Here is a 22492-nt window from a genome sequence, read left to right as displayed (position 1 = left end):
ATACATAATTGGTTACTAAATTAAATAATTTTGTTTCAGACTTCAGCGAAGTCCTCCCATAAAAAATATGAGGAACCATAGAGGGATGTGATTCTACAATTATAGTTTTCAAAAATATCTTCCTGAAACAAGTTGGTCTTTCTTACAATACTAACTTCATGGCATTAATGTAACAATTTGGTACCTCCATCTTTCCATATCTGTAAAGTAACAATAAATGAAGTAACTACTCACCTATCATTGCAAGAAACTTGCAGTCTATGGATGAAAATAACTGAGTGGTATTTGCTGTGAGCCAAATGCTACTTAGCTGTACTTGCCAGAATGAGTTCCCCAGAAGTTATCCAGGGGAACTCTAGTTATCTACCCTAACCTCACTTGGAAATAGGGGACAGCAAAATGAACCAGACTAGCTTCTAACCACAGATTTTATCCTTAAAATAGTACATACAGGTCCAGCTAATTTGTATGTAACAAATGACAATTAAGTTTAAATTTTATATAAATTTAGTTTTTCTAGGAACAGCATGCACAGTTTAAAAAAGAGATGTTCAAGATGTTAAAAGTAGAATCTCAGTATACTTACAGATCTAGAGAATATTAACACTTGAACACATGGAACTAACATGGAAGAGGAAATGCACTGACTGCAATCAGTGCTTAAATGTGGGTATTTTGCAACAAAACTGTATTCTCTTTTTGCCCACCAAATTCATCTGTGCTGCAGATCTTGGCTTCCTCAAGGCAGTAGGTACCAGAAGTGGCCACTGCCTCGCATTATTATTGCTGCAGCACTGAAGATTTAACCACCTGCAAAATAATTTTTCAGCTCTTAGCATGAAAGGAGGATTTGTTGGGAAATGCTGGAGTTCTGCACAGCAGCCTGTAAAATGTACAGACACTAAGTGTAATGAGCACACTGGCTTCCAGGGCTCATGTACATGAAGAGCTGCTTTAGGGACAGTGCTTGGACTGGAGCCAAGTTAAACTACAGTGAAGACAAGCTTCCAATAGCTCCTCAGTCCTTCCTTTGACTGACATTGGAGTCATATCAGCTCCGTATTTGAAGTGTATGCCATGCTTGCTGAATACAGCTGTTATTCTTCTAACACAATGTACATTTGGGTAACTAAACATTCGTGTACTCAGTTATACCTGCTATTCATGTACCCCCTGCAGTGGTCTAATTCTTTTATAATTTAATTCCTAAATAAACTGCTTGCCAAGTTGAGTAGATACTCAACTGATCAGTCTTTAAAATCTTTTGCTTATCAAATCAAAAATGTTTTAAACTAATTATCTTTCACATGTAATGAAAGTGGTTGTTCTCAGAATGAGACTCGTTCATACATGCAGAAAGCGATGCCAGTTTCTGTCCCTGTTGCTGTACTCGCTGTTCTGTATCGGCCATGCTGTCTGTGCTGTAGAAGTGTGTTTAGCGAGTGCTTTGACTGAACTGGTGCAGTGTTTGCTGCCTGGTCTCACACGAGCGGTGCTTGTTGTGGTCCCGGTGACTGCAGTGCCCCCAGTGTCTCTCCCAGCATGTCCCGTGTGAGTGAGTAACACGCCCGTGGCCTGGCATGTGTAACCCCATCCGTGTCCCCACGGTGTCCCTAGAGATGTACCTGAGGAATGCTGGGTGCCCCTGGTGCCCTCAGTACTAACCATTGCCTTGTCTGCGTTTGTGCCCAGGTCATACGCCAGCCCTGGCTTGTGCTCCTAACAAAGACGTGGCTGACTGCCTGGCACTCATTTTGGCTACCATGATGCCTTTTTCTCCCTCCAGTTCAGTGACGGCTTTCAACTTCACTTGTTTTAAAAAAGACAATTTGGGCAGGACACACCTCTGCGATGGCTCCGCTATGGGCAGCATTAACTCTTACAATAAGCCCTTGAGTAATAACATAGGAACAGAGGATGGGTACAATGAAAATGATTCGGATTCTGAAACGTTTTGACTCATTGGTATTAGAAAAACTTTTTTGTTATTATTTCATTTCAGCTTTAATTTTTGTCTTTTTAAACAGCTTAAATCCCACAGTTATATTCTTAACTATTATTCTTGACAAGTCAGTATCGAAAGATTTGTAGTGTTGATGAGAATCAAGCCTTTAAATAACAAAATTAGAGGGATTTACTGGAACACATTCCTACTAGAGTTCTGCAGCTTTTCAGTTTCCTTATGTTTTCTTTAGGCCCAAAGTGCCCCTGTGGAAAGTCTCTACCTCTTTTTTTAAGTAGAAAAAGAGAAAATGCCTTTTTTCTTTTTGACAGCACAAATAAACAGGGAACTGTTCATAAAGAGTTCTTTCATGTTTTAGCTGCACCTTTAGTACACAATCCTATTTCCAGCATAGCCTTCACAGATTTGAGCATCACCCCTTTCCTACATTTGTCTGTTTCCTGCTTCCAGGGGCTCTGTTAATTAGATACTTTTTTTTACACAAACCAAAGGTAAAGTTGTAATCTTAAAAATGCCTGTATTATTTTCTACAGGAAATAAAACATTTTACATTCTGCCTGTATTAAGCACTTAAACATACAGAAGGCACTTTTTACAGTTCTTAGTTGCAGTACACAATTAGAAAAATGTAGTTGTTAATTCTTAAGGCCAAATTCTGCTCATCTCACCATATTTTCCCATGAACATCATTTCTGTAAAATGCTAATCACTTGGCCCTTATTGTTTTTCAATTCAGCACAAATGTGTATGGTTTATTTGCACTACAGAATTAGGGTCATGGCATGTTTCTGTCATCTGAGCCATTAATCATGAATCCAGTACCAGGAAAAAAAAGAAAAAGGGAGACGGGGAGAAATCAGGTGTAGACAAAGGTGTATGTAGAAGTTTATAATGATTTGCCAATTTAAATGGCAATTTTTTTCCTTTTATATGGTTAAATAACTTATTTTTACTGTAAACAGTATTGAATTTTAAAATACTTTTGCCAGTGTTTTGATTAACAGAGCAAAGTAAAGCAATGAAAGCATAACACCAAAAGTTGAAATACCAAACACCAGAAACACAACAGTACTGTGCAGGGGACCAGAGATAGATGCTAAAAAGCCTTTTGTCACCAGCTCTTAAAGCAGTGTCAACCTTGTGAATATGTTTACTCCTTCTGCCAAAGTTTCTAGGTCAAATGGACCCCGACCCTCCTCTGCAACAGATGTACAAAAGGAAGAATGAGACTTTGTAAACAAAAACAAAAAACACAAACAAAAACTATCATGAACTAACCAGCCGTACCAAGAGGACCAAAATGCTTCAGTAATTAAATTGAAGACTTTGCTACTTTTATTTTTTTCTTCAAATGTGAGTGACATAATGAAGTAGTTTTTTCTAAATGATAAAAATACACACTTTTGAGGTAATAGTTTGAGTAGTCTTGGCTGAATTTTACATTTTATGACACAGGTTTCAAGTTGACATTTTTAACTGATGATGTGTTGACCACAGGTGGGTTTTTTCCCCAGACTTAAGAATATGTTCATATACTTTTAATGTAAATGTATTTCTATTTATTTGAAATGAAACAAATGCCCAGGAAAAATAACTATGGCTTGTTCTCCTAGTTAGTATTCATGCATAATGAAATGTGAATCTGGCAAGACCGAGAGCCTGAGTAACAAAAGGAAGGGTGGATGCACTCTGGGAGAGTGCCCATCTTGTACGGAATGCAAAGGTCCACTGGTTGGGAAAAAGCAGAAAGCAAAACACCTTCCTTTGTTTAGGAGCCTAAGAAAGGGATCCAGCCCCTTGCCAAACAGGTGAGAAAACCCATGCAGCTGTGGCAGAGCATGGAGTCAGGTGTTCCTGTCCCTGTCATTCACACTCAGCTTGTCTCAGGCCTGTGTCTGTGCTGGGAAGGTGAGATGAGCTTCCCCGGTGCTCGCTTTCAGTAGGGTAAAGGAAAAGGAAGGAGTTGAATTTTAGTTGCAGTTGTTAGCCCTGTTCTGCTGAACTGTAAAATCTATTGGCAGATTTCAGTTCTTTAATTAGGAAAAAATATTTATATATTAAGTTTATTTTGCCTTACTAAAATTGAGTATTTTTTCCTTGAACATTAGCAATTTTCAAAAGTTTACAACAAAAAACCCCCACTTTTCTCTCAACTCTGTAGTTTCTACAGTAGAATGACAGGGAACCTGAAACCTTTGTTTTCTCCTCAGAAATAGTGTGAAATAAAATTCTAATTGATTTTTCTCAGCATTTTTGCTTTTAAAACTTGCAGAATAGCAATAACCACCTTACTTAAAGCACTGAAAATAAGAGAGATCAATTGTTAAAATTTTCAGTGGTGCCTGTTCCAAAATGAATAGTAATCCCAAATTTTGGGGTTTTTTTAATGTGGAAGGATGGCATTGAAAACAAACATATGGGAAATAGCTGCCACCTGTCTAACAGCAGAATCAGCATTTTAATCTTATTTTAAGCAGAAATGTAGGCAGGCTCCTTGGCAGGATTAGTTATAAGTCTCACCCTGAAATACAGAAAATTACGCTATCCTACATGACAGTGCTTCATTAAGAGAAAACCAGCCCTCTTTATAAAAAGTTGTTACATTACTTTTAGCAGTCATTTAAAAAGTTTCAGTACTTTTGCCTGCTACCATACAGTTACCAAAACTTTTTTCTAATTGCGATACCTCCTAATACCTTGTGATACTGGTAATTGTGTAACAGTGCAACAACTGCTGTCTCTTTGCACATCCCAGAAGCAGAGGTGATTTATTTCTGAGTCACGCTGGTCCTTCCAGGAACCAAATCTTACCTTTACCCACGAAACCCTACGATGCTGTCAGGATGCAGCATTCCAAAAAGCACGGGAACATACGCTGTGCTTGCACCTCCAGGGCACTGCACAGGTCCTGTTTTGAGGGTGCTGGATTTAGGAGGAAAAGTGCCACGAGTGAGAAGCTCAGGAGTGCTCAGTGTTGCCCTGTCCCACATCTCATGTGAGTTACCAGAATCCCTTTTTTTTTGTATGCTAGCACATTAATCTGTAATTTATCACATGTAGAAATAAACGTGTAGTTTAGGGCAGGTATTTAAGCATGGGAGTAACGTTACTCTTGTAAATAATCTCCTTGCCTTTCTGTGGACTTCTTACAAGAGTAATCATACAGAATTGTTGCACTTAACCCTGGATCCTGCAGCTTACAGTACGTGGACAACTTCTGTGTCTGCACCCAGCAGAGGGCACTTGGGAAGGGGCAGCTCCCTGCCCAGGTGTATTGGCAGGATCGTTTCATCCTGTATTTTAACCACAGCTGCAGGTGGAATCCAGAGCAGGATGGGCTCCCAAGCCTCTCTCATAAATACTGAGTCACAACCTCCGGACTGCCTGAAATTGCTGTGAAATAGCTCAGGGGATTTCTGTTCATCGCTACTAAAAGGGCACCATAATGTGTTTGGTACTTTTATGCAGTCAACAACTGCCAGGTTATTGAATTAGAACAAACACATGAAATGAATTGTTTATCCATTGTACTGTTGAGAAACTTGGTTATGTATCTGAGGATGATTTTAAAAAAAAAAAATTGTGATTTTTATTCTTAGTCATGTAAGAACTATTAGAGTGCCTTTTTATATTTGTGTATAATGGAAATGTTTTGTGAAACTTGTCTCTTTTTTTTTTTCATTTGAGTGTTATAAAAGCAATATATTACCAGTAAATTTTCATTTCAGACCTTTTTTGAATGTATAAAGTGTTTCTTCTTTTCATATGTTCTACCTGCATTGAAATGAAAATTAATATGCTAAATTTCTATAGGAATAATGTATAATTTTTGCAGTGCTGAAAATGCTTTCTTATTACACAAAAGTAAACTTAGGTCAGTGTTATAGGAAAGGGCGTTTTAAACTAGTGACAATCTTGAGTGTGTGTATAAAATGTAATTTTATGCATTTCTTATGCAGTGATCTACATATTAAAGCCAATATCTTATGTTTTGTAGGTTTTGTCTTATATTTTATGCTTTAGCATGTGCAATATATCTTTACAAACCATGGTGATACGCATCTGGTGCCAGTGTTATATTTTGCATAACATTTGTAATAAACAATATAAAAACATTGTTTGATGGTTGCAGTGGGGTTTTGTCGGTATTGTTTGCTTTTGTAAATTGAAGTTTAAGAACTTGGGTAAATGTCACATATGAAATGAGGAAAGAAAACTTAATTCATTGAATTATTTGGAATTCAACCTGAATCTTCTCAAGCACAGTTTAGTAACTTTTTAAACTACTGAATGCTGTATTAATGTAATAAAGAGCCCTAACTGTAAACTACTATTGCAGTGCATTCAGATGGTTATTTTTACAAATAAAAATGGTACAAATACAATGGAAAACTGAGTAAATTTTGTTTCTTTTGGGGGAGCCGGGGAGGCGTAGGTATTTAGCAGTGGAAATGAAAATGCAACTATTTCGTAGTTCCCTCATGTGTAAATACCCCTTGCCCTGGAAAGCTGGTTTTGTTTTCTATTTAGATTCGGGGAAAGTGGGGGAGCAAAATAAACCGCCAAGTAAATTTTGGTTTTACTCAGTCATTAATTATTTCACTGTTTCCCCTGGCGAGCACCACCCGCTCTGCTGGGCGTGCCCTGCAGCGGGCTGGGGCAATCCCGCAGGGACAAAAATGCAGCCGAAAACTTAAAGATAGCCATAGTCAGGTGTTAAAAGTACCCGAATTAAAGCAAACAAACAAAATCCACAAAAAGGAAAAGAAAAAACCCACAAAACCCCGAAAACAAATGCCCACCGGCGCTTTAGGTAGTGAGAGTCTGCAGCTTTACGGATGTTTATCAGTGAGCCGCTCCCCCCAGTGCAGGGTCCGTGCCCAGCGGGGTGTGTGGGTTTGTTTTCGGCCAGCTGCGCGGCCCGGCTGGCTCCGCCGGGCTTGGACCGGATCCCGAGCCCCCGGAGCGCTGCGGGGCCGAGCGGCCGCGCTCCCTCACGGCCCCGTGCGGCGCCCTCCCCATCATGGCGGACACGCCTCCCCCGCGAGCCGCGACATGGCGGGCGGGCCCCTCGGCCCAGCGGCCGCCCGACCTCCCCAACATGGCGGCCGCCCCCTGGCGCCGGCGGCGGCCAGGTTGAGGCGTCGGCTCGGCCGCCCTCCCGCTCCGCCTCCCGGGCGGCGGCGCTCCCGCCCCGCCCCGCCGTGCCCGTGTGCGCGGGGAGCCCGCGGGGAGCAGCGCTCCGCTCCGCGGGGCGCCATGGGGCGGGCGGGCCGCCGGCTGCCCGCGCTGGCAGCGCTCTTCTACGGGGCGCTGGCGGCCCTGGTGCTGCTGGGCGTGCGGGACGTGATGTTCCTCTACGAGGAGAACCGGTGCAGCATGACCTACATGTACGAGTACCCCGAGTACCTGGTGAGTGCGGCGGGGTGTAACAGGTGGGACCTGCCGCCCCCGGGGCGTTGCCGCCCGCCCCGCCGCGGCCGGAGCCCGGAGCCTGAGGCGCAGCTCCCCCGGGAGGAGAACAGCCCCTAACTCGGGGTTCGCCGCCGGGCTGGAGCCGAGAGCGGTGCATGGGGCACGGGCAGCTGGGGCGTGAGCGGGGCCGGGGCTGGCAGGACGCGCTGCCGTGCCCGCTTCTTGTGGCGGTGCCCCTCGGGGAGAGAGCGGTGGAAGAGCCGCCCACCTGTAACCCAGCGGGGCGTTCCGCGCTGCCAGCGGTGCAAAACCTGCCCGCCATCGAAGCTGCCGGTGCCTGGGGTTGCCTGTAGCTCTGTCAAACGCAGGAGCTCACGCAGGTGTTGGCCGAGGAAGAGGCTGGGCCAGCTCCTCTGACAGCACTGCCCGTGCCCAGGAGGCCGAGCCTTGCACTTCATGGCCCTTTCCGTGACTGCGGAGTGTGAAGTAACCAATGTGTCCAAAAAGCGCATAACTGAGCTTTGACTATTAGTGTTCTTCCCGAGGTGGTGAACAGTGGTGCAAAGTCCTCTCGATAAGCACTTTGGAGGTGGCATGTCCCACAGTGTACACGGTAGAGTTTGTAAATCTGTCTTGAGGTCCCTCTTGTTTTGCTAACAGAGCCTTGTAGAAGTCTCTTTGAAAACCTGGGATCAGTTTGAGAGAGGGGGCTGCTCCTGGAACTGTTTTTTTCCACACACTATTCTGGATTAGTAGTGGAAGGATGTCAATGCATATTTGTAAGTTTGCTGCTAACGCTGCACCATGCAGTTCTTAGAAAACAATTTATCTTTTTGATAGTAGTTCTTACTACAGCATTTTCTTTTATAACTGGTTGATTTCTGAACATTAATTTTTCATTATCTGAGATCTAATCTATGTTGGGAAAAATAGTAGTTATTCTAAATAACACAGTTCAGAGGTAGGTTGAAAGCTGGCTTGCACAGTAAAGAAGATCTAAAAGCAACACTTAAGTGTCTAAATTCATAATGAAACAGAAAGTTAAGTTTTGGATCTATTAACCTTCATTTGCTAACCTTGATATAGCCATTTTAGCCTACAAAAGAGGACCTTGGTATGGCTACACGGATTGTTTAGTCAGTGCTGTAGAACAAATTCATTTAAGCCGCTATAAATACTTAAATACTATGCAGCAAGTTTTCGGATCTCCTGGCAGCCAAAACCTGCTTCAGCTTCAATCTGAAGCCAACCAACAGGAAGTTACTGGCAAGATTTGTGTGATGTTATTGGCGGGTGCCTGAAACTCTTGTCTGCCACCACATCTTTTGTATTTACTCATTATGTAAGGGCTTAAACTCCCAAACATCTTTAGGCGGGATGCAAGGCTTAGAGGTGAGCAGTAGTTGTGTGCAGAAGATGCAAGTCACAGCTGGCTGCATTGCCCTCTGGTATTTCTGTTTCCTGAGTAATCACTTTTACCGTGCAGAAAACGGTTCTTTGGATTGGGGGGCAAATGGGGAATTCATTTGGGTTTGCCAAGGTATTGTGCTTTATAAGTAGCTTTTTATTGTTGGAGGTGTCTGTGTAGTGCTGCCTTCACTAGGAAATTGCAGGTTAGGAGTTTCAGGTGGGAGGTACCTGTCCTTGCTTCCGGATTGGTGTCACATTACAGAACAAATAACTGCTTGAGCAATTAAACAAGAGGTGTGATGTCTTTTGCCTCTATCAGTGTGGGTTAGCTCACAGTCAGCCTAGTAATTGATCATCTTCTTTTGCATGAGTTTCAGAACTGCAGTGTTTGAATTTAACCTGCCTTTGTCCTGTTCAGCTGTATTGGCAAGAGATTCAGAAGTTAGTAATGAGGACTTGTTCACAAAAACCTAATTTCTTATGGAACCAGGGTGAAAAATGAAGCCTGCACTGACATTTTAAAAAGTTGCTGTAGCTTGCTACAACTTATTACATAAGCAGTATCTTGGGAGTTCACAGTTTAAACCCACTGTCATGGAACATGAATGTCTCTTTCCCTTTGGAGTTATACATTGCCATTTTGTTATAATATTTAAATACTGTGAATTACAAAAAATCCCCAGTATTTTGACAGTACAATTCTCATGGGTTGTGTGAGTTTTTGTGTTTGACATTGCCCCAAGGAAGAACAGCATGTTAATTTTACATTCCATGAAAGTTTTAGGTAAAAGACAATGAACCAGGAAGTTTCTGTGGATGAACAGTTGATTTCATCTGTCAGGAAGTGATATAAGCACATCTTGATGGCACTCTTAGTTTAGTAATGGGAACTGCTGAAGGATTTTTCACATAATTTTGAAAGCCTTTGCAAGAGGAGCATCAGAAACAAATGAGAATGGGACAGTGAAGTCAGTGGAGCTAGAAAGGCAGGATGATGAAGAAAGGGAAAAGACCAAAGGACAATCTGAAGACATAATACCTCACACTGTCTTTTGTGTTAATGAATCAAGATAATGAAAATACTGTAAATAATACACACACATAGATATATCTCATAGAATAGAGATATTACAAATATATGTAAAACATCATGAAAATAGTTTGGAAATAACCAACATACCAAAAATTTTGGAGGCCAAGGGGGAAGGAAAACAGTCATTTGTTGAGGAGAGATAGGGAAGAACAGGGGAAGGGAAGGAATGTGGGGCCACAGAATTAAATCTGTGGTAGATACCACAGAATACCACAGAATCTCTGTGGTAGAGGCAGCTGAGAGAAAGCAATAAATCGTTTGAATTAAAGATACTTCTATTTCAGGGAAGCAATTAAGAGAGACTTTACAGGAGATTCCTGATACAAAACTGAGTTTAGTCTTGACCTGATTCTGTAAAAGCATTTCCTTAGAATATAAATTACACCATAAATACATTTATTTTTGTATTATCTTATTTGTCTCTCAATTGTTGTAACATAATCAAACATTGGAACGAGTGTATTGGCACTCATCAAATTTTATAATAAAATTTTAAAAATCTGTATCTTAAAACCTCAGAGTTATAAACCAATCAGCCTCTATGCAGGTGTTAAACTGAAATAGTAGTAAACAAGAACACATTTAATTAAGACAGTGCCATGTGACTCTAAGAGATTGACTTACAGGTGTAAGATTAATCCTCACCTAGCCATTGGGATCAAAGAGATCTTGTTCTTTTCTCTTTGGGAATCCTAATCCTGTGAATCAGACGTGTGCTGGGTTAGGGGGTTACTTGTTTTTGTCTTTAGCATAAGAAATACAGCCTGCTTTCAAGGAACAACTGACATGTACGTTAGAGCTTGGGTTGTTGCAGAACCAGGTGGTTTTGTCAGACCACAGACCCAGCTCTGAAAATGAAACAGAAACAGCCCCAAAGTACCAAGGGTTTGCTTTATCTGCTGAGCTGTCTTGAGGTGGTTACTGCTGTTGTTCAGACTCCCACTGCAGGTGATGTCTCTGTAAAAATCAGCTAAGAGAGTTCCCACAGCCTCTGCAGTTTACCCTGAGGTAACAGGTGTCATCTGTCACCCACACCACGCTGCTCTCCAGGTTCAGCTTGTCCGATCCTTGTTCTGAGATCCGTGGCATTGGAAGGGATTCCAGAACCATTCCCGTGCCTCAGGAATAGTGAAATAGCATCACTCCCATGCCCCAGTTTCTGGTCTCAGCTTCTCCTCTTCTGGGAGAATTGGTGGGGTTTTGATATGCTGCTTTTTTTTTTTTTCCCTCTTCCCCCCCCATTATAAGGATGGATTTACTTGTGAATGTGCAGCTTTGATAGATATATAACTGCATTCATTTGAAGTTTGTTTCAAAGCTGGTTGTAAGTAATCACTGTTTAGAGTAACTGCAGCCAGACATTTTGCCCAGTAATACTTACTTAAACAGTTTGTTTGACATTCCATTTTTGATTAGCTTTTTTTAAAGCCAATCCCAGTTTTTCAATCTTTATTCTTTAGACTGTAATTTACAACCATAAAAATAAAACCACATAAGCCAGATCATTTAAATGGCTGGATAGCCACAGCATTTTCCTGTTTGTAACACTATAAACAAGGTGTTTGTTTTCTTTTTAACTTTTGCAATAGAAAATAAAATTACCCAAGAAAACAGCCAGACGATACCCAGCATATGAGCTGTATCTCTATGGGGAAGGGAACTATGCTGAAGAAAACAAAAATCTCCTATTGACAGGAATTCCAGTTCTCTTTCTTCCTGGGAATGCTGGCAGTTATAAACAAGGTAAGTGTGTTGCTGAGTTACAGCTTTGTTACAAAAAAGCTCTCACATTTGTGCATTAGGTAGTTTTCTGTTTGAAATAATACCAGACAGAGCCATAACAGTTGATCATATTAAATGTCTGTTTAATTTCAAACAGTCAAGATACATGATTATTGTTTGAAATCAGTCGAATGGTTAAGCTATAATATTTCTCTGGAGCAAGCCTTTTGAAAGCCAGAAATATTACAGTTTATGCTGTCCTCTGGCAGCACTGCACCCTTGCTGTACTTTTGATTGCAAACATCTAGTTGGTTTTGATTTGAACAATGTTTAGTGTAGTTAATGCCAAATAAAGCATGACCTGAATTTGATTAGGAGAAACTGAACCATCTGTCATCTGTGATGTAAAGGAATTACATGCTATAGAAAGCAGCATCATCTAAGCTTGCCCTCTAGTTTCATTATTCCCTACATCTTTATTTAGTGGTATTTTTCCCTTAACATCGTCTTTACTTTACATATAGCCTCTTTGTTTTCCCTCTTACGTTTCTAGAATCCAGATGAAGAGCAGTAATATTTTTAAAGCATTTTTATTTTTTCATTCTGAATACCAAAGCTAATGGTATGTGAAGTTTTGTGTTTCAGTGTTTACTTTGGTAGCTGCTATTCCTTCCAGTCTGGGTTTGTCAGACTGTTATTTTTGTTCCCTAAAATGTGCTTTGAAACAGTAAATAACACTCTCATGGTGTTAGAAAATGGATGTGTGTGTGGGGAAAACTGGCACAGTCTGAACCCTCATGTCTTACTGTGATAATTTTTCCTTATATTAGCACTAAACTTGATGATTAAATTTCCCAATTTCAGAGAACCTTTAGGGAGCTGGGATTTTTTGAGAACATAGTTGCTTAGCTTTTAACAGTGTTAAATATTTTACCAATAAGTACTTTCAGAAAACCCATACAGTCTTCCAGGCACAATAGCATCAAAAGAAGATTACTAACATAATGATTATGAGAGGTGCCATATGGACTTTTGTGATTGTGCATCAAATATTGCAAATCTGTGAATTAATGCTGTCTCTAAACACACGGCAGTACATCACTATGCAGGAAATAGAATGGTACTCTCAGGGCATCTTAGGAATCAAAAGGAAATTTCTGAAGAACAAACAAGCTAGGTGAGTTGAAGTACCACATGGTATAGGAGCAATACATATTTTAGTAATGTTCTTTTTGGAGTGGATTTAGGGAGACTGGCAATACGTCCGTGCATTTTGCAAAACTTTCCTTAAAATTAATTCATATGAATTCATACTTTCTTCAGAATTTATTGGGAGATAACATGGTTGTATTCTGATGCCTAGATGAGCAGAGGTGTTGCTATTGTAGTTTTCTTAGTTGTTTAAAATATATTCATATTGGCTGAGCAATGAAGGCAAGTGCTGCTGCTGCCTTTGCTGGCCTTGTTATTTTCATAGAACCATTTAGATTGGAAAGGACCTTTAACATCATGGAATGCAAGCATTTACCCAGCACTGCCAAGCCCTCCACTAAGCCATGTCCCTGAATGCCACACCTACATGGGTTTTAAATGCCTCCAGGGATGGCAACTCCACCACTGCCTTGGGCAGCAAGTTCCAATGTCCAGCCACACTTTTTGGGAAAAAGCATTTCCTAAGATCCAATATAAATGTTCCCTAGTGCAACTTGGGAACATCCTCTTGTCCTTTCACTTGAAAGAAGAGGTTCACTCACAACCCACCTTCAGGGGGTTTTGATGTGTTGCAGGCACTTTTGAAAGTGATGGTAATTTGTCATCTTTCATGGCCACTACAATGAAATTTGTAAAAAGCACAAAATTCAGACTTTGAGTAAAAGATGATCTGAGACAGAGGGTTCTGCAGTTCTCTCAACCTGTTGTAGTCTAGGAGAATCTTGCTCCTATGTGCCAGATTTGGGCAGACCTTTATGACCATGATTTGTTATTTTATATAGGCACTTTTGGAACTTTTTCTTTTATTTTCTTCTTCTGCTACCGTGCTTTCTTATTTGCAGCTGGTATTGTTCCCATCCTGTGTTGTCTCCATGGAAACTTGGGGATAGTTCTGGACACTAAAGGCTGTATTAAATAGTGGCCAGGGTTAGACATGGAAGACAGGTCAGAGGCAAGACCTTGGAAAGTGAACATTTTCTCACTCAAGGTTTTAGATGGACAAGTGTCCTTTAGGGTTTGGTTCTGCAATCCTCCATACTAATCTTAGTGGTATTTGGGAATGTTGACTTGGAGTTGATGGCCTTTGAAGGAGTTTTAGGAAAGCATAGCAGTAGGAATGCCTCTACAGTTGAAATCAAGAATGCCCTCTTGTCCTGGTGGCAATAAGAAGGTGCAAGGGAGATAAGAAAAGCAGCCCTAAGGTGGAACAATCCTTGTTGCTTGTAAAAATTTGTTCTTGACATAAAATACCTCTCTAGTCAGCAGTAAGCTGAAAAGAGATGGTTTGGTTTTAAATGTATTTTATAAATGGCTTGAGGTCAACAATGGATTTAATGTACTTGTTTCTGAATTGATTATGTATTTATGTATTTTTCTGCTAAAATGGTGCTAAGCAGTGGCTGTTGGACTGTTCTAATTGATGTGGTTTCTTTTCCTAGTACGTTCCCTTGGCTCTATTGCACTTAGAAAAGCAGAAGATGTTGACTTCAAGTATCATTTTAATTTCTTCAGTGTCAACTTTAATGAGGAGTTGGTTGCATTGTATGGTGGTAGCCTACAACGACAGACCAAGTTTGTGCATGAGTGCATAAAAGTAATTCTGAAGTTGTACAGGGTAAGTAGTGACAGGTGCTGAGTAATGTACTTCCATTTGGGAATGGAATTCTGGCTGCCTTTCCTGCTGCAAAACTGAAGAGTGATGAGTAGGGGAGGGAGACTTTAAAATGTGTGTAGATATTTGAAGGTGACAATAATGCAATAGAGAACTGCTTTTCTTTAAGAGGTTTTTTAGTACTTGTGACAACCCCAAAGCTTTGGTGACGTTCTGTGTTGTATTTCTAAATAAGTCCATGCACAATGGATGCCTTTTTCTAGTAGAGACATAAATGTCTGTAGCTTATTAAAATATTCATGTAGCATTGCCTTACAGCCAGTTTTCTCTGGAAAAGTTCTTTGATGTCCTCTGTCCTAAAAGTCTCAGAAATTAAAATAAGCTTAAGTATATTAAGCTTACACAAGCTAGCTACACAATGTTTCCTTTTGAGCTGGATACTTCATATTAAGCACATTTTCATGAAATAGCAAGTAAATTTTTTTTCAGTTTGTAAGCTTGTTAAGTTGATGCTAATTAATGTTGTCCTTGAAAGACCATAAGCTAATTTGGGGGGGGATAAAATCTACAGCTAATAAGAACAGTTCAGTGTCAGATCTGTTTCTGATGTGTCTGATTGCTCTTTGCTGAAGGATCGAGAATTTGCACCGAGCAGTGTAGCAATAGTTGGGCATTCCATGGGTGGTCTTGTTGCAAGAGCATTGCTCACTCTGAAGAATTTTAAGCCTGAACTTATAAACCTGCTCATTACACAAGCCACACCTCACGTTGCACCTGTAATGCCTTTAGACAAGTATCTTACCGGTGAGTATTGCAGTTGTCTAATCACATTGTATTTCTTTATTGAGCCTCTCGAGCTTTAGTGGGGACATTCTTCCAAATCAACAGCAAAATGTGCTGCTTTATTTACTGTAATGAATCTGTTACTTTGTTACTCCGGTAGTTGAGGGTGCCAGGATACTCAGAGAAAGTGTCATATAAAATGGATTATGTGGACTTGAGTTTCTGTGTGAGGCCTGGAGCTTTCAATAATTGGTAATTTAATAAGTTGCAGGGCATGTTGCTAAATTTGTAAGCTTTCCAGTGAATGACGTATTTTCTTTCTTTTTTTTTCTCCTTTTTTAAACCTTGACCTCTGTAATGACTTTTATCTTTGTCGAATGAGACAGTGTTAGTTCCGTAGAAGGTGTTAAATGTAATATTTGTCATACCCAAACGTTGTAGAGGTGAGAATATAAATATAGATGTATTTACATATTTTAAATTTTTACAAAGAAAGATCATATTTTCCCTCACCTAAATAACTGTGGCATAAAAATAAAGTATAATCATTACACGTGTAGTAAGCACTTCCTGTAAAGCTAGATTTGATTAAACTATACTGATTAAATATGTGTTTAGTGATAATTGTGCTGCTACATGTAGATACTGAGGGAATTGGTGAAAGAAAGAGAACAGACATTAATTCTCATTATTCTCTGTGACACCCAAGAGGAATGGATTATCTTTAGCTGCTGGATTTGATTTATTGTGCTTGTATTAATTCTCTATCCTACAGTTGATTTCAGTGCAATGCTTCTTCCTTACTGACTGTTTCTGGACTTCAAGTAAATGTGTATCTGTTTTTCAAATAAACCTATGGATTGCTGCTCTAACAATATATCTGCTCAGCTGATACAGAAAATGTATCTGTCTTTCCTAACCGCTACCTCTTCATGTTAAAACAATCATTTTCCTCTATTACATGAATCAAGTGTTAATCAGAGCTCAAATATATCCAGGGGGGCTAACAGAAACTTTTAGTTAATGTTTATATAGCTCTTTTTTGTGTATCAAATAGGCTTATGGGAAAATTTTGATTGATTTTAATATATTTTATAGATTTTTATACAGCTGTAAACAATCATTGGATTCTAAAGGCCCAAGATTTAAGAAATTTAACTACCCTTTCTGTGGCGGGAGGATTCAGAGATTACCAAGTTCGTTCAGGACTGGCTTTTCTACCAAGATTGAGTCAACATGACAGTGCCTTATCTGTTGTGGTAAAAAAGAAAACTGTTTTTTTTGGTTTTGCATGGAACTGTGTTAGATAGTTATTTGTGTAATGCATGTATCAGTGTCTATATGGGCAGCATAGTGTAAATAAATATGAAAATACTGCATGTTAAAACACTAAATGGATACTGTTTGGTTATAAAACCATAAATAGTTGATGTAGTCAAAGTGAGCCTCCACTAGAGGAGTATGTGTGGCACTGATTGGAATAATCTATCACTTGGTACTGTTTCTTCTTACCACCTGCTTGCACTTCTTCTGTTCCAGAACTCAAGTTTTATTTTCCCGTGTTTTTGCAAGAGATGTGTATAGGGAGAAAGGTGAATATGTACTATAGAGGTAGAGTGTTCTGTTATAAAAGAGAGCCCTGGCATGGCATCTTCTTTTTGTATTTGTTGTTTTTAAAAGAATTTAAGAATAGAAAGGATGTAGAGGATCATCAAGTCAGATTTTCTGCTTTTTGAGGCATCTATCCTTCCAAAATTAATTAAGGGTCATCAGAAAGTATTTAGGTTTGTTGTTCCACCCCCTCTGCATCAACTTGTTCCCTACATGGAGAAGCTGGAAAACCCTCATAGGACTGGAGAAAATTTGTAATTTCCAACTTCCATTTACTGCAGAAGCCAGTTTTTTAATGCCTTTCTTCTGACATCTGCTTAAAATGTTACATGAAATAGCTGTCATTCCCTTGGTGTTTACTTCCCTGTGTGTTGTACAGAAAGCTGTCTATAAATAAGCTCAGCTCAGATCCTGCTAGGCTAAGAGGATTAACTCTGCATTCCCTTTGTCCTAGTAACCCTTCTCTGCATCTGCTCTACTTTCATTTCTCTTGAGTGTTGGTGACCAGAATTTTGCATGAGAGCAGTGGTACCAGTTCTTTCTGGTTTTTGTTGTTTAGTTTTGGAGGTTGTATTGTGGTTGTTGCTGTTCAGTTTGGTTTTTTTCCTTCCCATGAGAGATGCATTAATAGGTCATAGCTTATTTGATTCACATTGAGCAATAGGTTGATGAGTTGCATTTGTGGAGATTTTTTTTGATATTATTAGTCCCTAAAATGTAATATATGGAATCCATTTAAAGCCAAGTAATAGCTTCAGACTGTCCAGTTTTTTCTTTGTGGTGTTCTGATGGTTCTCTCTGTTGGGGACGCCCTTGGTTTCTCAACGGCAGCTTTTGTTGGTATGCTTCTATTCTCGTGTGCCAGGATCAGTTATTAAAATAGTAAGATTAGTCATAGAAGCAGTCTTTGAAGAAATTTTTGGTAAGTTTCCTCCACTCCCATTTTCTGCTCTTTCACCACTGGTCTCTGCTATCTAACATAGATAATTTGGTAAATTTGTTTTATTATTTTCATCTTGTCACATGCATCAAAGCTTACAAGATTGGTGACTGAAGAAGTTATTCTGTTGTACCCTAAGCCCTGAAACTCTTAAGATAAAGGCTGATTTTTATAATAATTGTGCAAATACGTTTAAATAAGGAGGGGAAAGGTTTCCATATAATTTTAGAATGTTGAGTACTAACAAAAGCTTAACCTTTTTCTTCACCTAAACAGAGCTCAGCTGTGCCTAGAGCTTGGGCCTCAACTGACCATCTCTCCATAGTGTGGTAAGATAATGGAACAAAGGTTAATTGAGTGACTGTGCATAGCTCTCTTCTCTACTGTTATCACTTTCTACCATAATTTAACTTCAGTTTAGTATTATGGTGAAGTCTCTTCTGACCAGTTTTATCACCCTGGATCTTTCCTTTATAGATTTAATTTTACTTATTCTGCCTTCTAGGTGCAAAGAACTGATCCTGGCTACCATTAGAGCTTTCTTTGATCTCATAGATGAAAACACAAGGCAGGTCTGTATATTTACCCATCACACTTTCTTCTCCCATCTCAGAATGTTTAATCAGGATAAATATTTCCCTATTATACAGAAAACTTTTTTTTGCTTATTCTGAGTCATGCTGAGAAAATCGCATCCATTTTGTACCAATCACTGAAAAATCCCTTTGTGGTGTTTGACCAAAGAGTCAGAAATAACAAGATGTTAGTTCAGTTTTCATTATTGACTGCTTGATGCTGTATAGCTGAGTTGTGGGCTGAACATTTCTTCCATAAAGCAGCAGGGTCAGTTGACCTTGTACCAGGATGAACAAATTTTGTTAGATGTGTAGCTGTGAATTTGACCTTTCAATGTGTACATAAGAGCAGAGTGCAAGACACAGAAGAGGAAGGATTTCAGATGTTCCTTCTGAAGCTGGTTGGGAAAGACTCCTTTAGTTTTTCATGTATACTTCAATGTGTAATTTAGAGGGACAAAAAGAGGAGTACAGTTGTTCTGCAGCACTGACTGTGCTAGAGGGTAAAACTTTCCAGAAATCAGTTGTAATGGCCACAGTTTTGGAAAGTGGAATAGACGAAGATTAGGCCTGGAAGGTTTATTTGGAAGAAGCAAAACCATCAAACAAAAAATCCCAACCCCAAACAAAAGTGCATCCCAGTGTAGCTATACAGCTGGATATGTGAACTTAGATTAGCCTAAATGTGAGAATTTTTCTTAAGCTCTGGCCTAAGTGTCCTTTCAGGAGAAATGCATCCGTGTCTATAAGTAAAGTTTAATAGAATGTTTCCTGCTGTTACGGGTAGGTGAGAATGTAAAACTGCCGAAAGTTTTGGCTGTGCTTTATAATGTGTAGATTTTCTGTATTGCAGTGATTGACTATTGATGGCACTACAGAGTATTGGATTCAGGACAGAAAGGGGCTCAATGACTTCTAACAATCTTTCCTGCGTTCCACTCACAAAACTGTATTGCTAGCTGTGATCATGAGATGATCTTAAGTCACACACTTTGGGAAAAAATTGATGATGTGCTCTTGTTTTAGATAACTGAGGACCCAAAGAAGAGAATGTCTGTACTGAATCACCACTTTGTGAGACACCCTGCAAAGATGTTTGAGGAAAATCCTGAAGCTTTTACAAACCTCACAGGTATGCAGCAGTTTTCTTTCAAATAGGATTCAGTGATACTCCTTTGTTAATGATATATCTTTTCACTAAGTTTCAAAATACCCTTCTGTCCTTCAGACAGGAACAAAGACTGGGACTGTTTCTAATGTTGCCTCATCATTAATCAGTCACCCTATAATTACACAAATAATTTTTTGGTTTGTTTGTTTTGTTGCCTTTATTTTGTTTCAAGATCCATGGGGTTTTTATTTTGCCATTAGTAATTAGTAACAGGATCCTAGGGCTTTATTGTTTCCTGTGTAACTGATGATAACTGTTGCATGTAATTGTAAGCAGTAGCAATCCTCTGTTGATTAAATCACATAAAGTTTACATCCATGTTGAGATAGGAGATAAGACCTTGGTGATCAGTAAAATACAAGATTTTGGATGTAAGGACAATCATTCTTGTAGTGCAGCATACTAAAATATTTATTTTTAGGAGCTTTCATGTGGATTACAGTCAAAGGCTCAAAATGGACTTATTCAGTTTACAATGTAAGTATTTTTTCTCCCATTGTGTTCTTACGTTTATATTTTTATTTTTGTTTTGGTTGTTTTGTTGGGGGGGTTTGTGGTGGTTTTTTACTTATGAGCTTTTTTTTTTTTTTAAGGATTCTGATGGAAAATATTTCTCATTTCCTCTTGAAAGCCACAGAAAATCATACAGTCATGTTTACTGTGAAAATAGTATGTTGGTGAGAAAATGCTTCTTTAATGTCTGGAGCTGGTTTATAAAGATGTGGGTTTTTTTAACTTCCATTTGCTGCAGTTTTAAGACAGTTAATGAGCAGCTGTTGAAATTGCTAGCATCCATTTACAATCACAGCCTAATGCATGTCAGAGGTACTACCTACTTTAGTGTGTCACACTTAGTATTCAAGATCTGAAATCTTCAGTGCCACCTGAACCTCAAATGTTTTCTTTCCAACTCTTCAATTTAGCTCTGCATTATTGGATTGCATTATTATTATCCTTTAATTTAGTGCAGTTCTGTATTGATGGTTTTGAAGGGAGAAGTTGTTTTTAGTACTGCTGTGTTTTTGCCATACTTCTAATTTAGGAAAGCTGTTTATAGGTTTGCTTTCCCATAATAAAATTTAAGTGAGCCTGAAAGGCTACAGAGATCTTTCACTATGCAGGGAAAGTGAATGGAAGACAGATGAGGAGACAGCACCACTCCAGTTGTCTCCTATAGAGAGGAAGCACCATAATGTGCATTTCTTGTACTTTTATCTTGAGACACATACATTCAGCCAAGTTTTTGTTGTTGTTTTTGTTGTTGTTTTTTTATACAAGAATGAAATTAATCACTTGGCAAAATAAAGCTGGATAAATACACTTTTCAGAATAATGTATTTTACATTAGTGGCAAGAAAATTGAGATGCTTTCCTGTTTCATCCTGCCTGTTGCCCCTCCTCTCCTTGCCAAAGATGGCATGCACACCACCATTGTGAGCAATTGTCTGTGCTTGGTGCTTTTCTAATTGTCCTTTTCAGTGGCACAGTCAGTGCTTACGTGTATCTTGTGATCTTGGCTGTGCTTTGTTAGATTAACTTTTGCCCTTGTTATAATGTCTGCAACACATGCCTAGTACAGCTTGAGAGGCGGAGGGAGGTACAAAACAAATCTCTGAGAGCTGCATCATGGTGCTATCAGAACACTTAAATACTCAAGGGATGGAGCAGTAGGACATTAAATATCTAAAGTATTCCTCTACTGCTTAAAAGAGAGCCTTGAGATGCTTCTTTTAGTTAGAAGAGATTAAACATGATGTGTAAGGTGGATATTTTTAAGGAGAAATTATGAAAGCTTGTTTGCTTAACCTTGTATTTATTCATACAAAGGGTGGCAAATGGAAGTTATTTCAAATCGTTCCTAGAAACCTCCACCATTCCCTCTAAAGCTTCACCTTTCTGTCCTTGCAATTATAATTGCAAGATTATGATATCAGTCCTTTAATTATCATCAGTTTTAACCCCTGCATTGTTTGAAGCAATCAGTATTTTTAATATATTTATCAATGCAATCACACATAGGTAATGTAGTATTTTATGGTATCAACTTTACAGGACACAAGTAGCTGGATTTTTGGCTGCATGAACACTAATTCATCAATGTGGTGAGTATGAATACTTCCAGTGCTTTATTCAAATGGGTTTTGTGAGACTGTGTTTGAATTTAAAGCATATAAATTATCCTTGGTAGGAAGGGATTGGGAAGTAAAATTGTTATTGTAAATAATTCATGCTAACTATATCACCAGGAAAACAGGAAAGAATAGCTTTTCTTAAAATAGGTGATATTCTCCTTCATGGAGCTATATTTTTGACCTCCATAGCAAGAGCTGGAGAGGGACCTTTCACAAGGGCATGAGGTAACAGAACAAGGGGTAGTGGCTTTAAACTGACAGAGCAGGCTTAGATTGGATATTAGTGAGAAGTTGTTCACTGTGAGGGTGGTGAGGCATTGGAGCAGCTCCCCCACGGACGCTGTGGATGTCCCACCCCTGGAGATGTTCCAAGCCAGGTTGGATGGGGTCCTGAGTAACCTGGTCTAGTAGAGGGTGTTCCTGCCTATGGCAGAGGTGTTGGAACTAGATGGTTTTTAATGTCCTTTTCAACCCAAAACATTCTGTCATTCTATTTCTTTGGAATCCTGTGACAAAAGATGTCAAATGTTACACAGAGCCTTCAAAGGAGTGGATTAAAGCATCTTTTTTTCTTGTTTCAAAATTGCTACTGTCATAAAAGTATTTAGAAGGGTAGGTGGTTTAGTGGTTATTTGTTATGACAGTCATTACAGAATGGATTTAAAACATTGTCTTAGCTTACATTTTTAAAATAAACTCAAAGTAAATTCAATCTACTCTTCAAATTAGGGAAAGCTTTCAGGCAAAATTGAACAAGCAAAGTACTTACCTGTTCTGGGATCACTGAGGTGTACAGCCAGAGTCTTGCCTCCAGCAGATAGCCACATGTCACAATTTTTCCTGATCCAAGAAG

At 39.3% G+C, this 22492-nt stretch overlaps 2 protein-coding genes across 23 annotated transcripts in view; both read left to right on the top strand.

Moving 5' to 3' along the window:
• Positions 1-6355, top strand: part of ANKRD44 (ankyrin repeat domain 44) — a 130306-nt gene extending 123951 nt beyond the window's left edge. For 7 of the 20 annotated variants that reach the window (XM_086897071.1, XM_086897070.1, XM_086897069.1 and 4 more), the window contains one exon: positions 1693-6355. In XM_086897071.1, coding sequence (XP_086753197.1) covers positions 1693-1958 — 266 coding nt within the window. In that variant the 3' untranslated portion in view covers positions 1959-6355. Of the gene's footprint in view, positions 1-39 lie in introns of all 20 variants that reach the window. The other 13 variants (XM_086897082.1, XM_086897081.1, XM_086897078.1 and 10 more) reach the window with 4 other exon arrangements.
• Positions 6356-7154: 799 nt separating this feature from the next.
• The window catches only part of PGAP1 (post-GPI attachment to proteins inositol deacylase 1), a 30236-nt gene continuing 14898 nt past the window's right edge, over positions 7155-22492 (top strand). For 2 of the 3 annotated variants that reach the window (XM_086897091.1, XM_086897090.1), the window contains exons 1-11: positions 7155-7375; positions 11471-11624; positions 14255-14430; positions 15060-15231; positions 16309-16469; positions 18038-18090; positions 18267-18333; positions 19363-19468; positions 19929-19984; positions 20101-20184; positions 21560-21609. In XM_086897091.1, the coding sequence (XP_086753217.1) occupies positions 7223-7375; positions 11471-11624; positions 14255-14430; positions 15060-15231; positions 16309-16469; positions 18038-18090; positions 18267-18333; positions 19363-19468; positions 19929-19984; positions 20101-20184; positions 21560-21609 (1232 nt within the window). In that variant the 5' untranslated portion in view covers positions 7155-7222. The remainder of the gene's footprint in view (positions 7376-11470; positions 11625-14254; positions 14431-15059; positions 15232-16308; positions 16470-18037; positions 18091-18266; positions 18334-19362; positions 19469-19928; positions 19985-20100; positions 20185-21559; positions 21610-22492) is intronic. The other variant, XM_086897092.1, reaches the window with a different exon arrangement.

Source organism: Cyanistes caeruleus, chromosome 7 (genome assembly GCF_971803275.1).
Source record: "Cyanistes caeruleus chromosome 7, bCyaCae1.hap1.1, whole genome shotgun sequence".
Taxonomy (NCBI): Eukaryota; Metazoa; Chordata; class Aves; order Passeriformes; family Paridae; genus Cyanistes; species Cyanistes caeruleus.
This window is presented reverse-complemented; position numbering and strand designations above follow the sequence as displayed.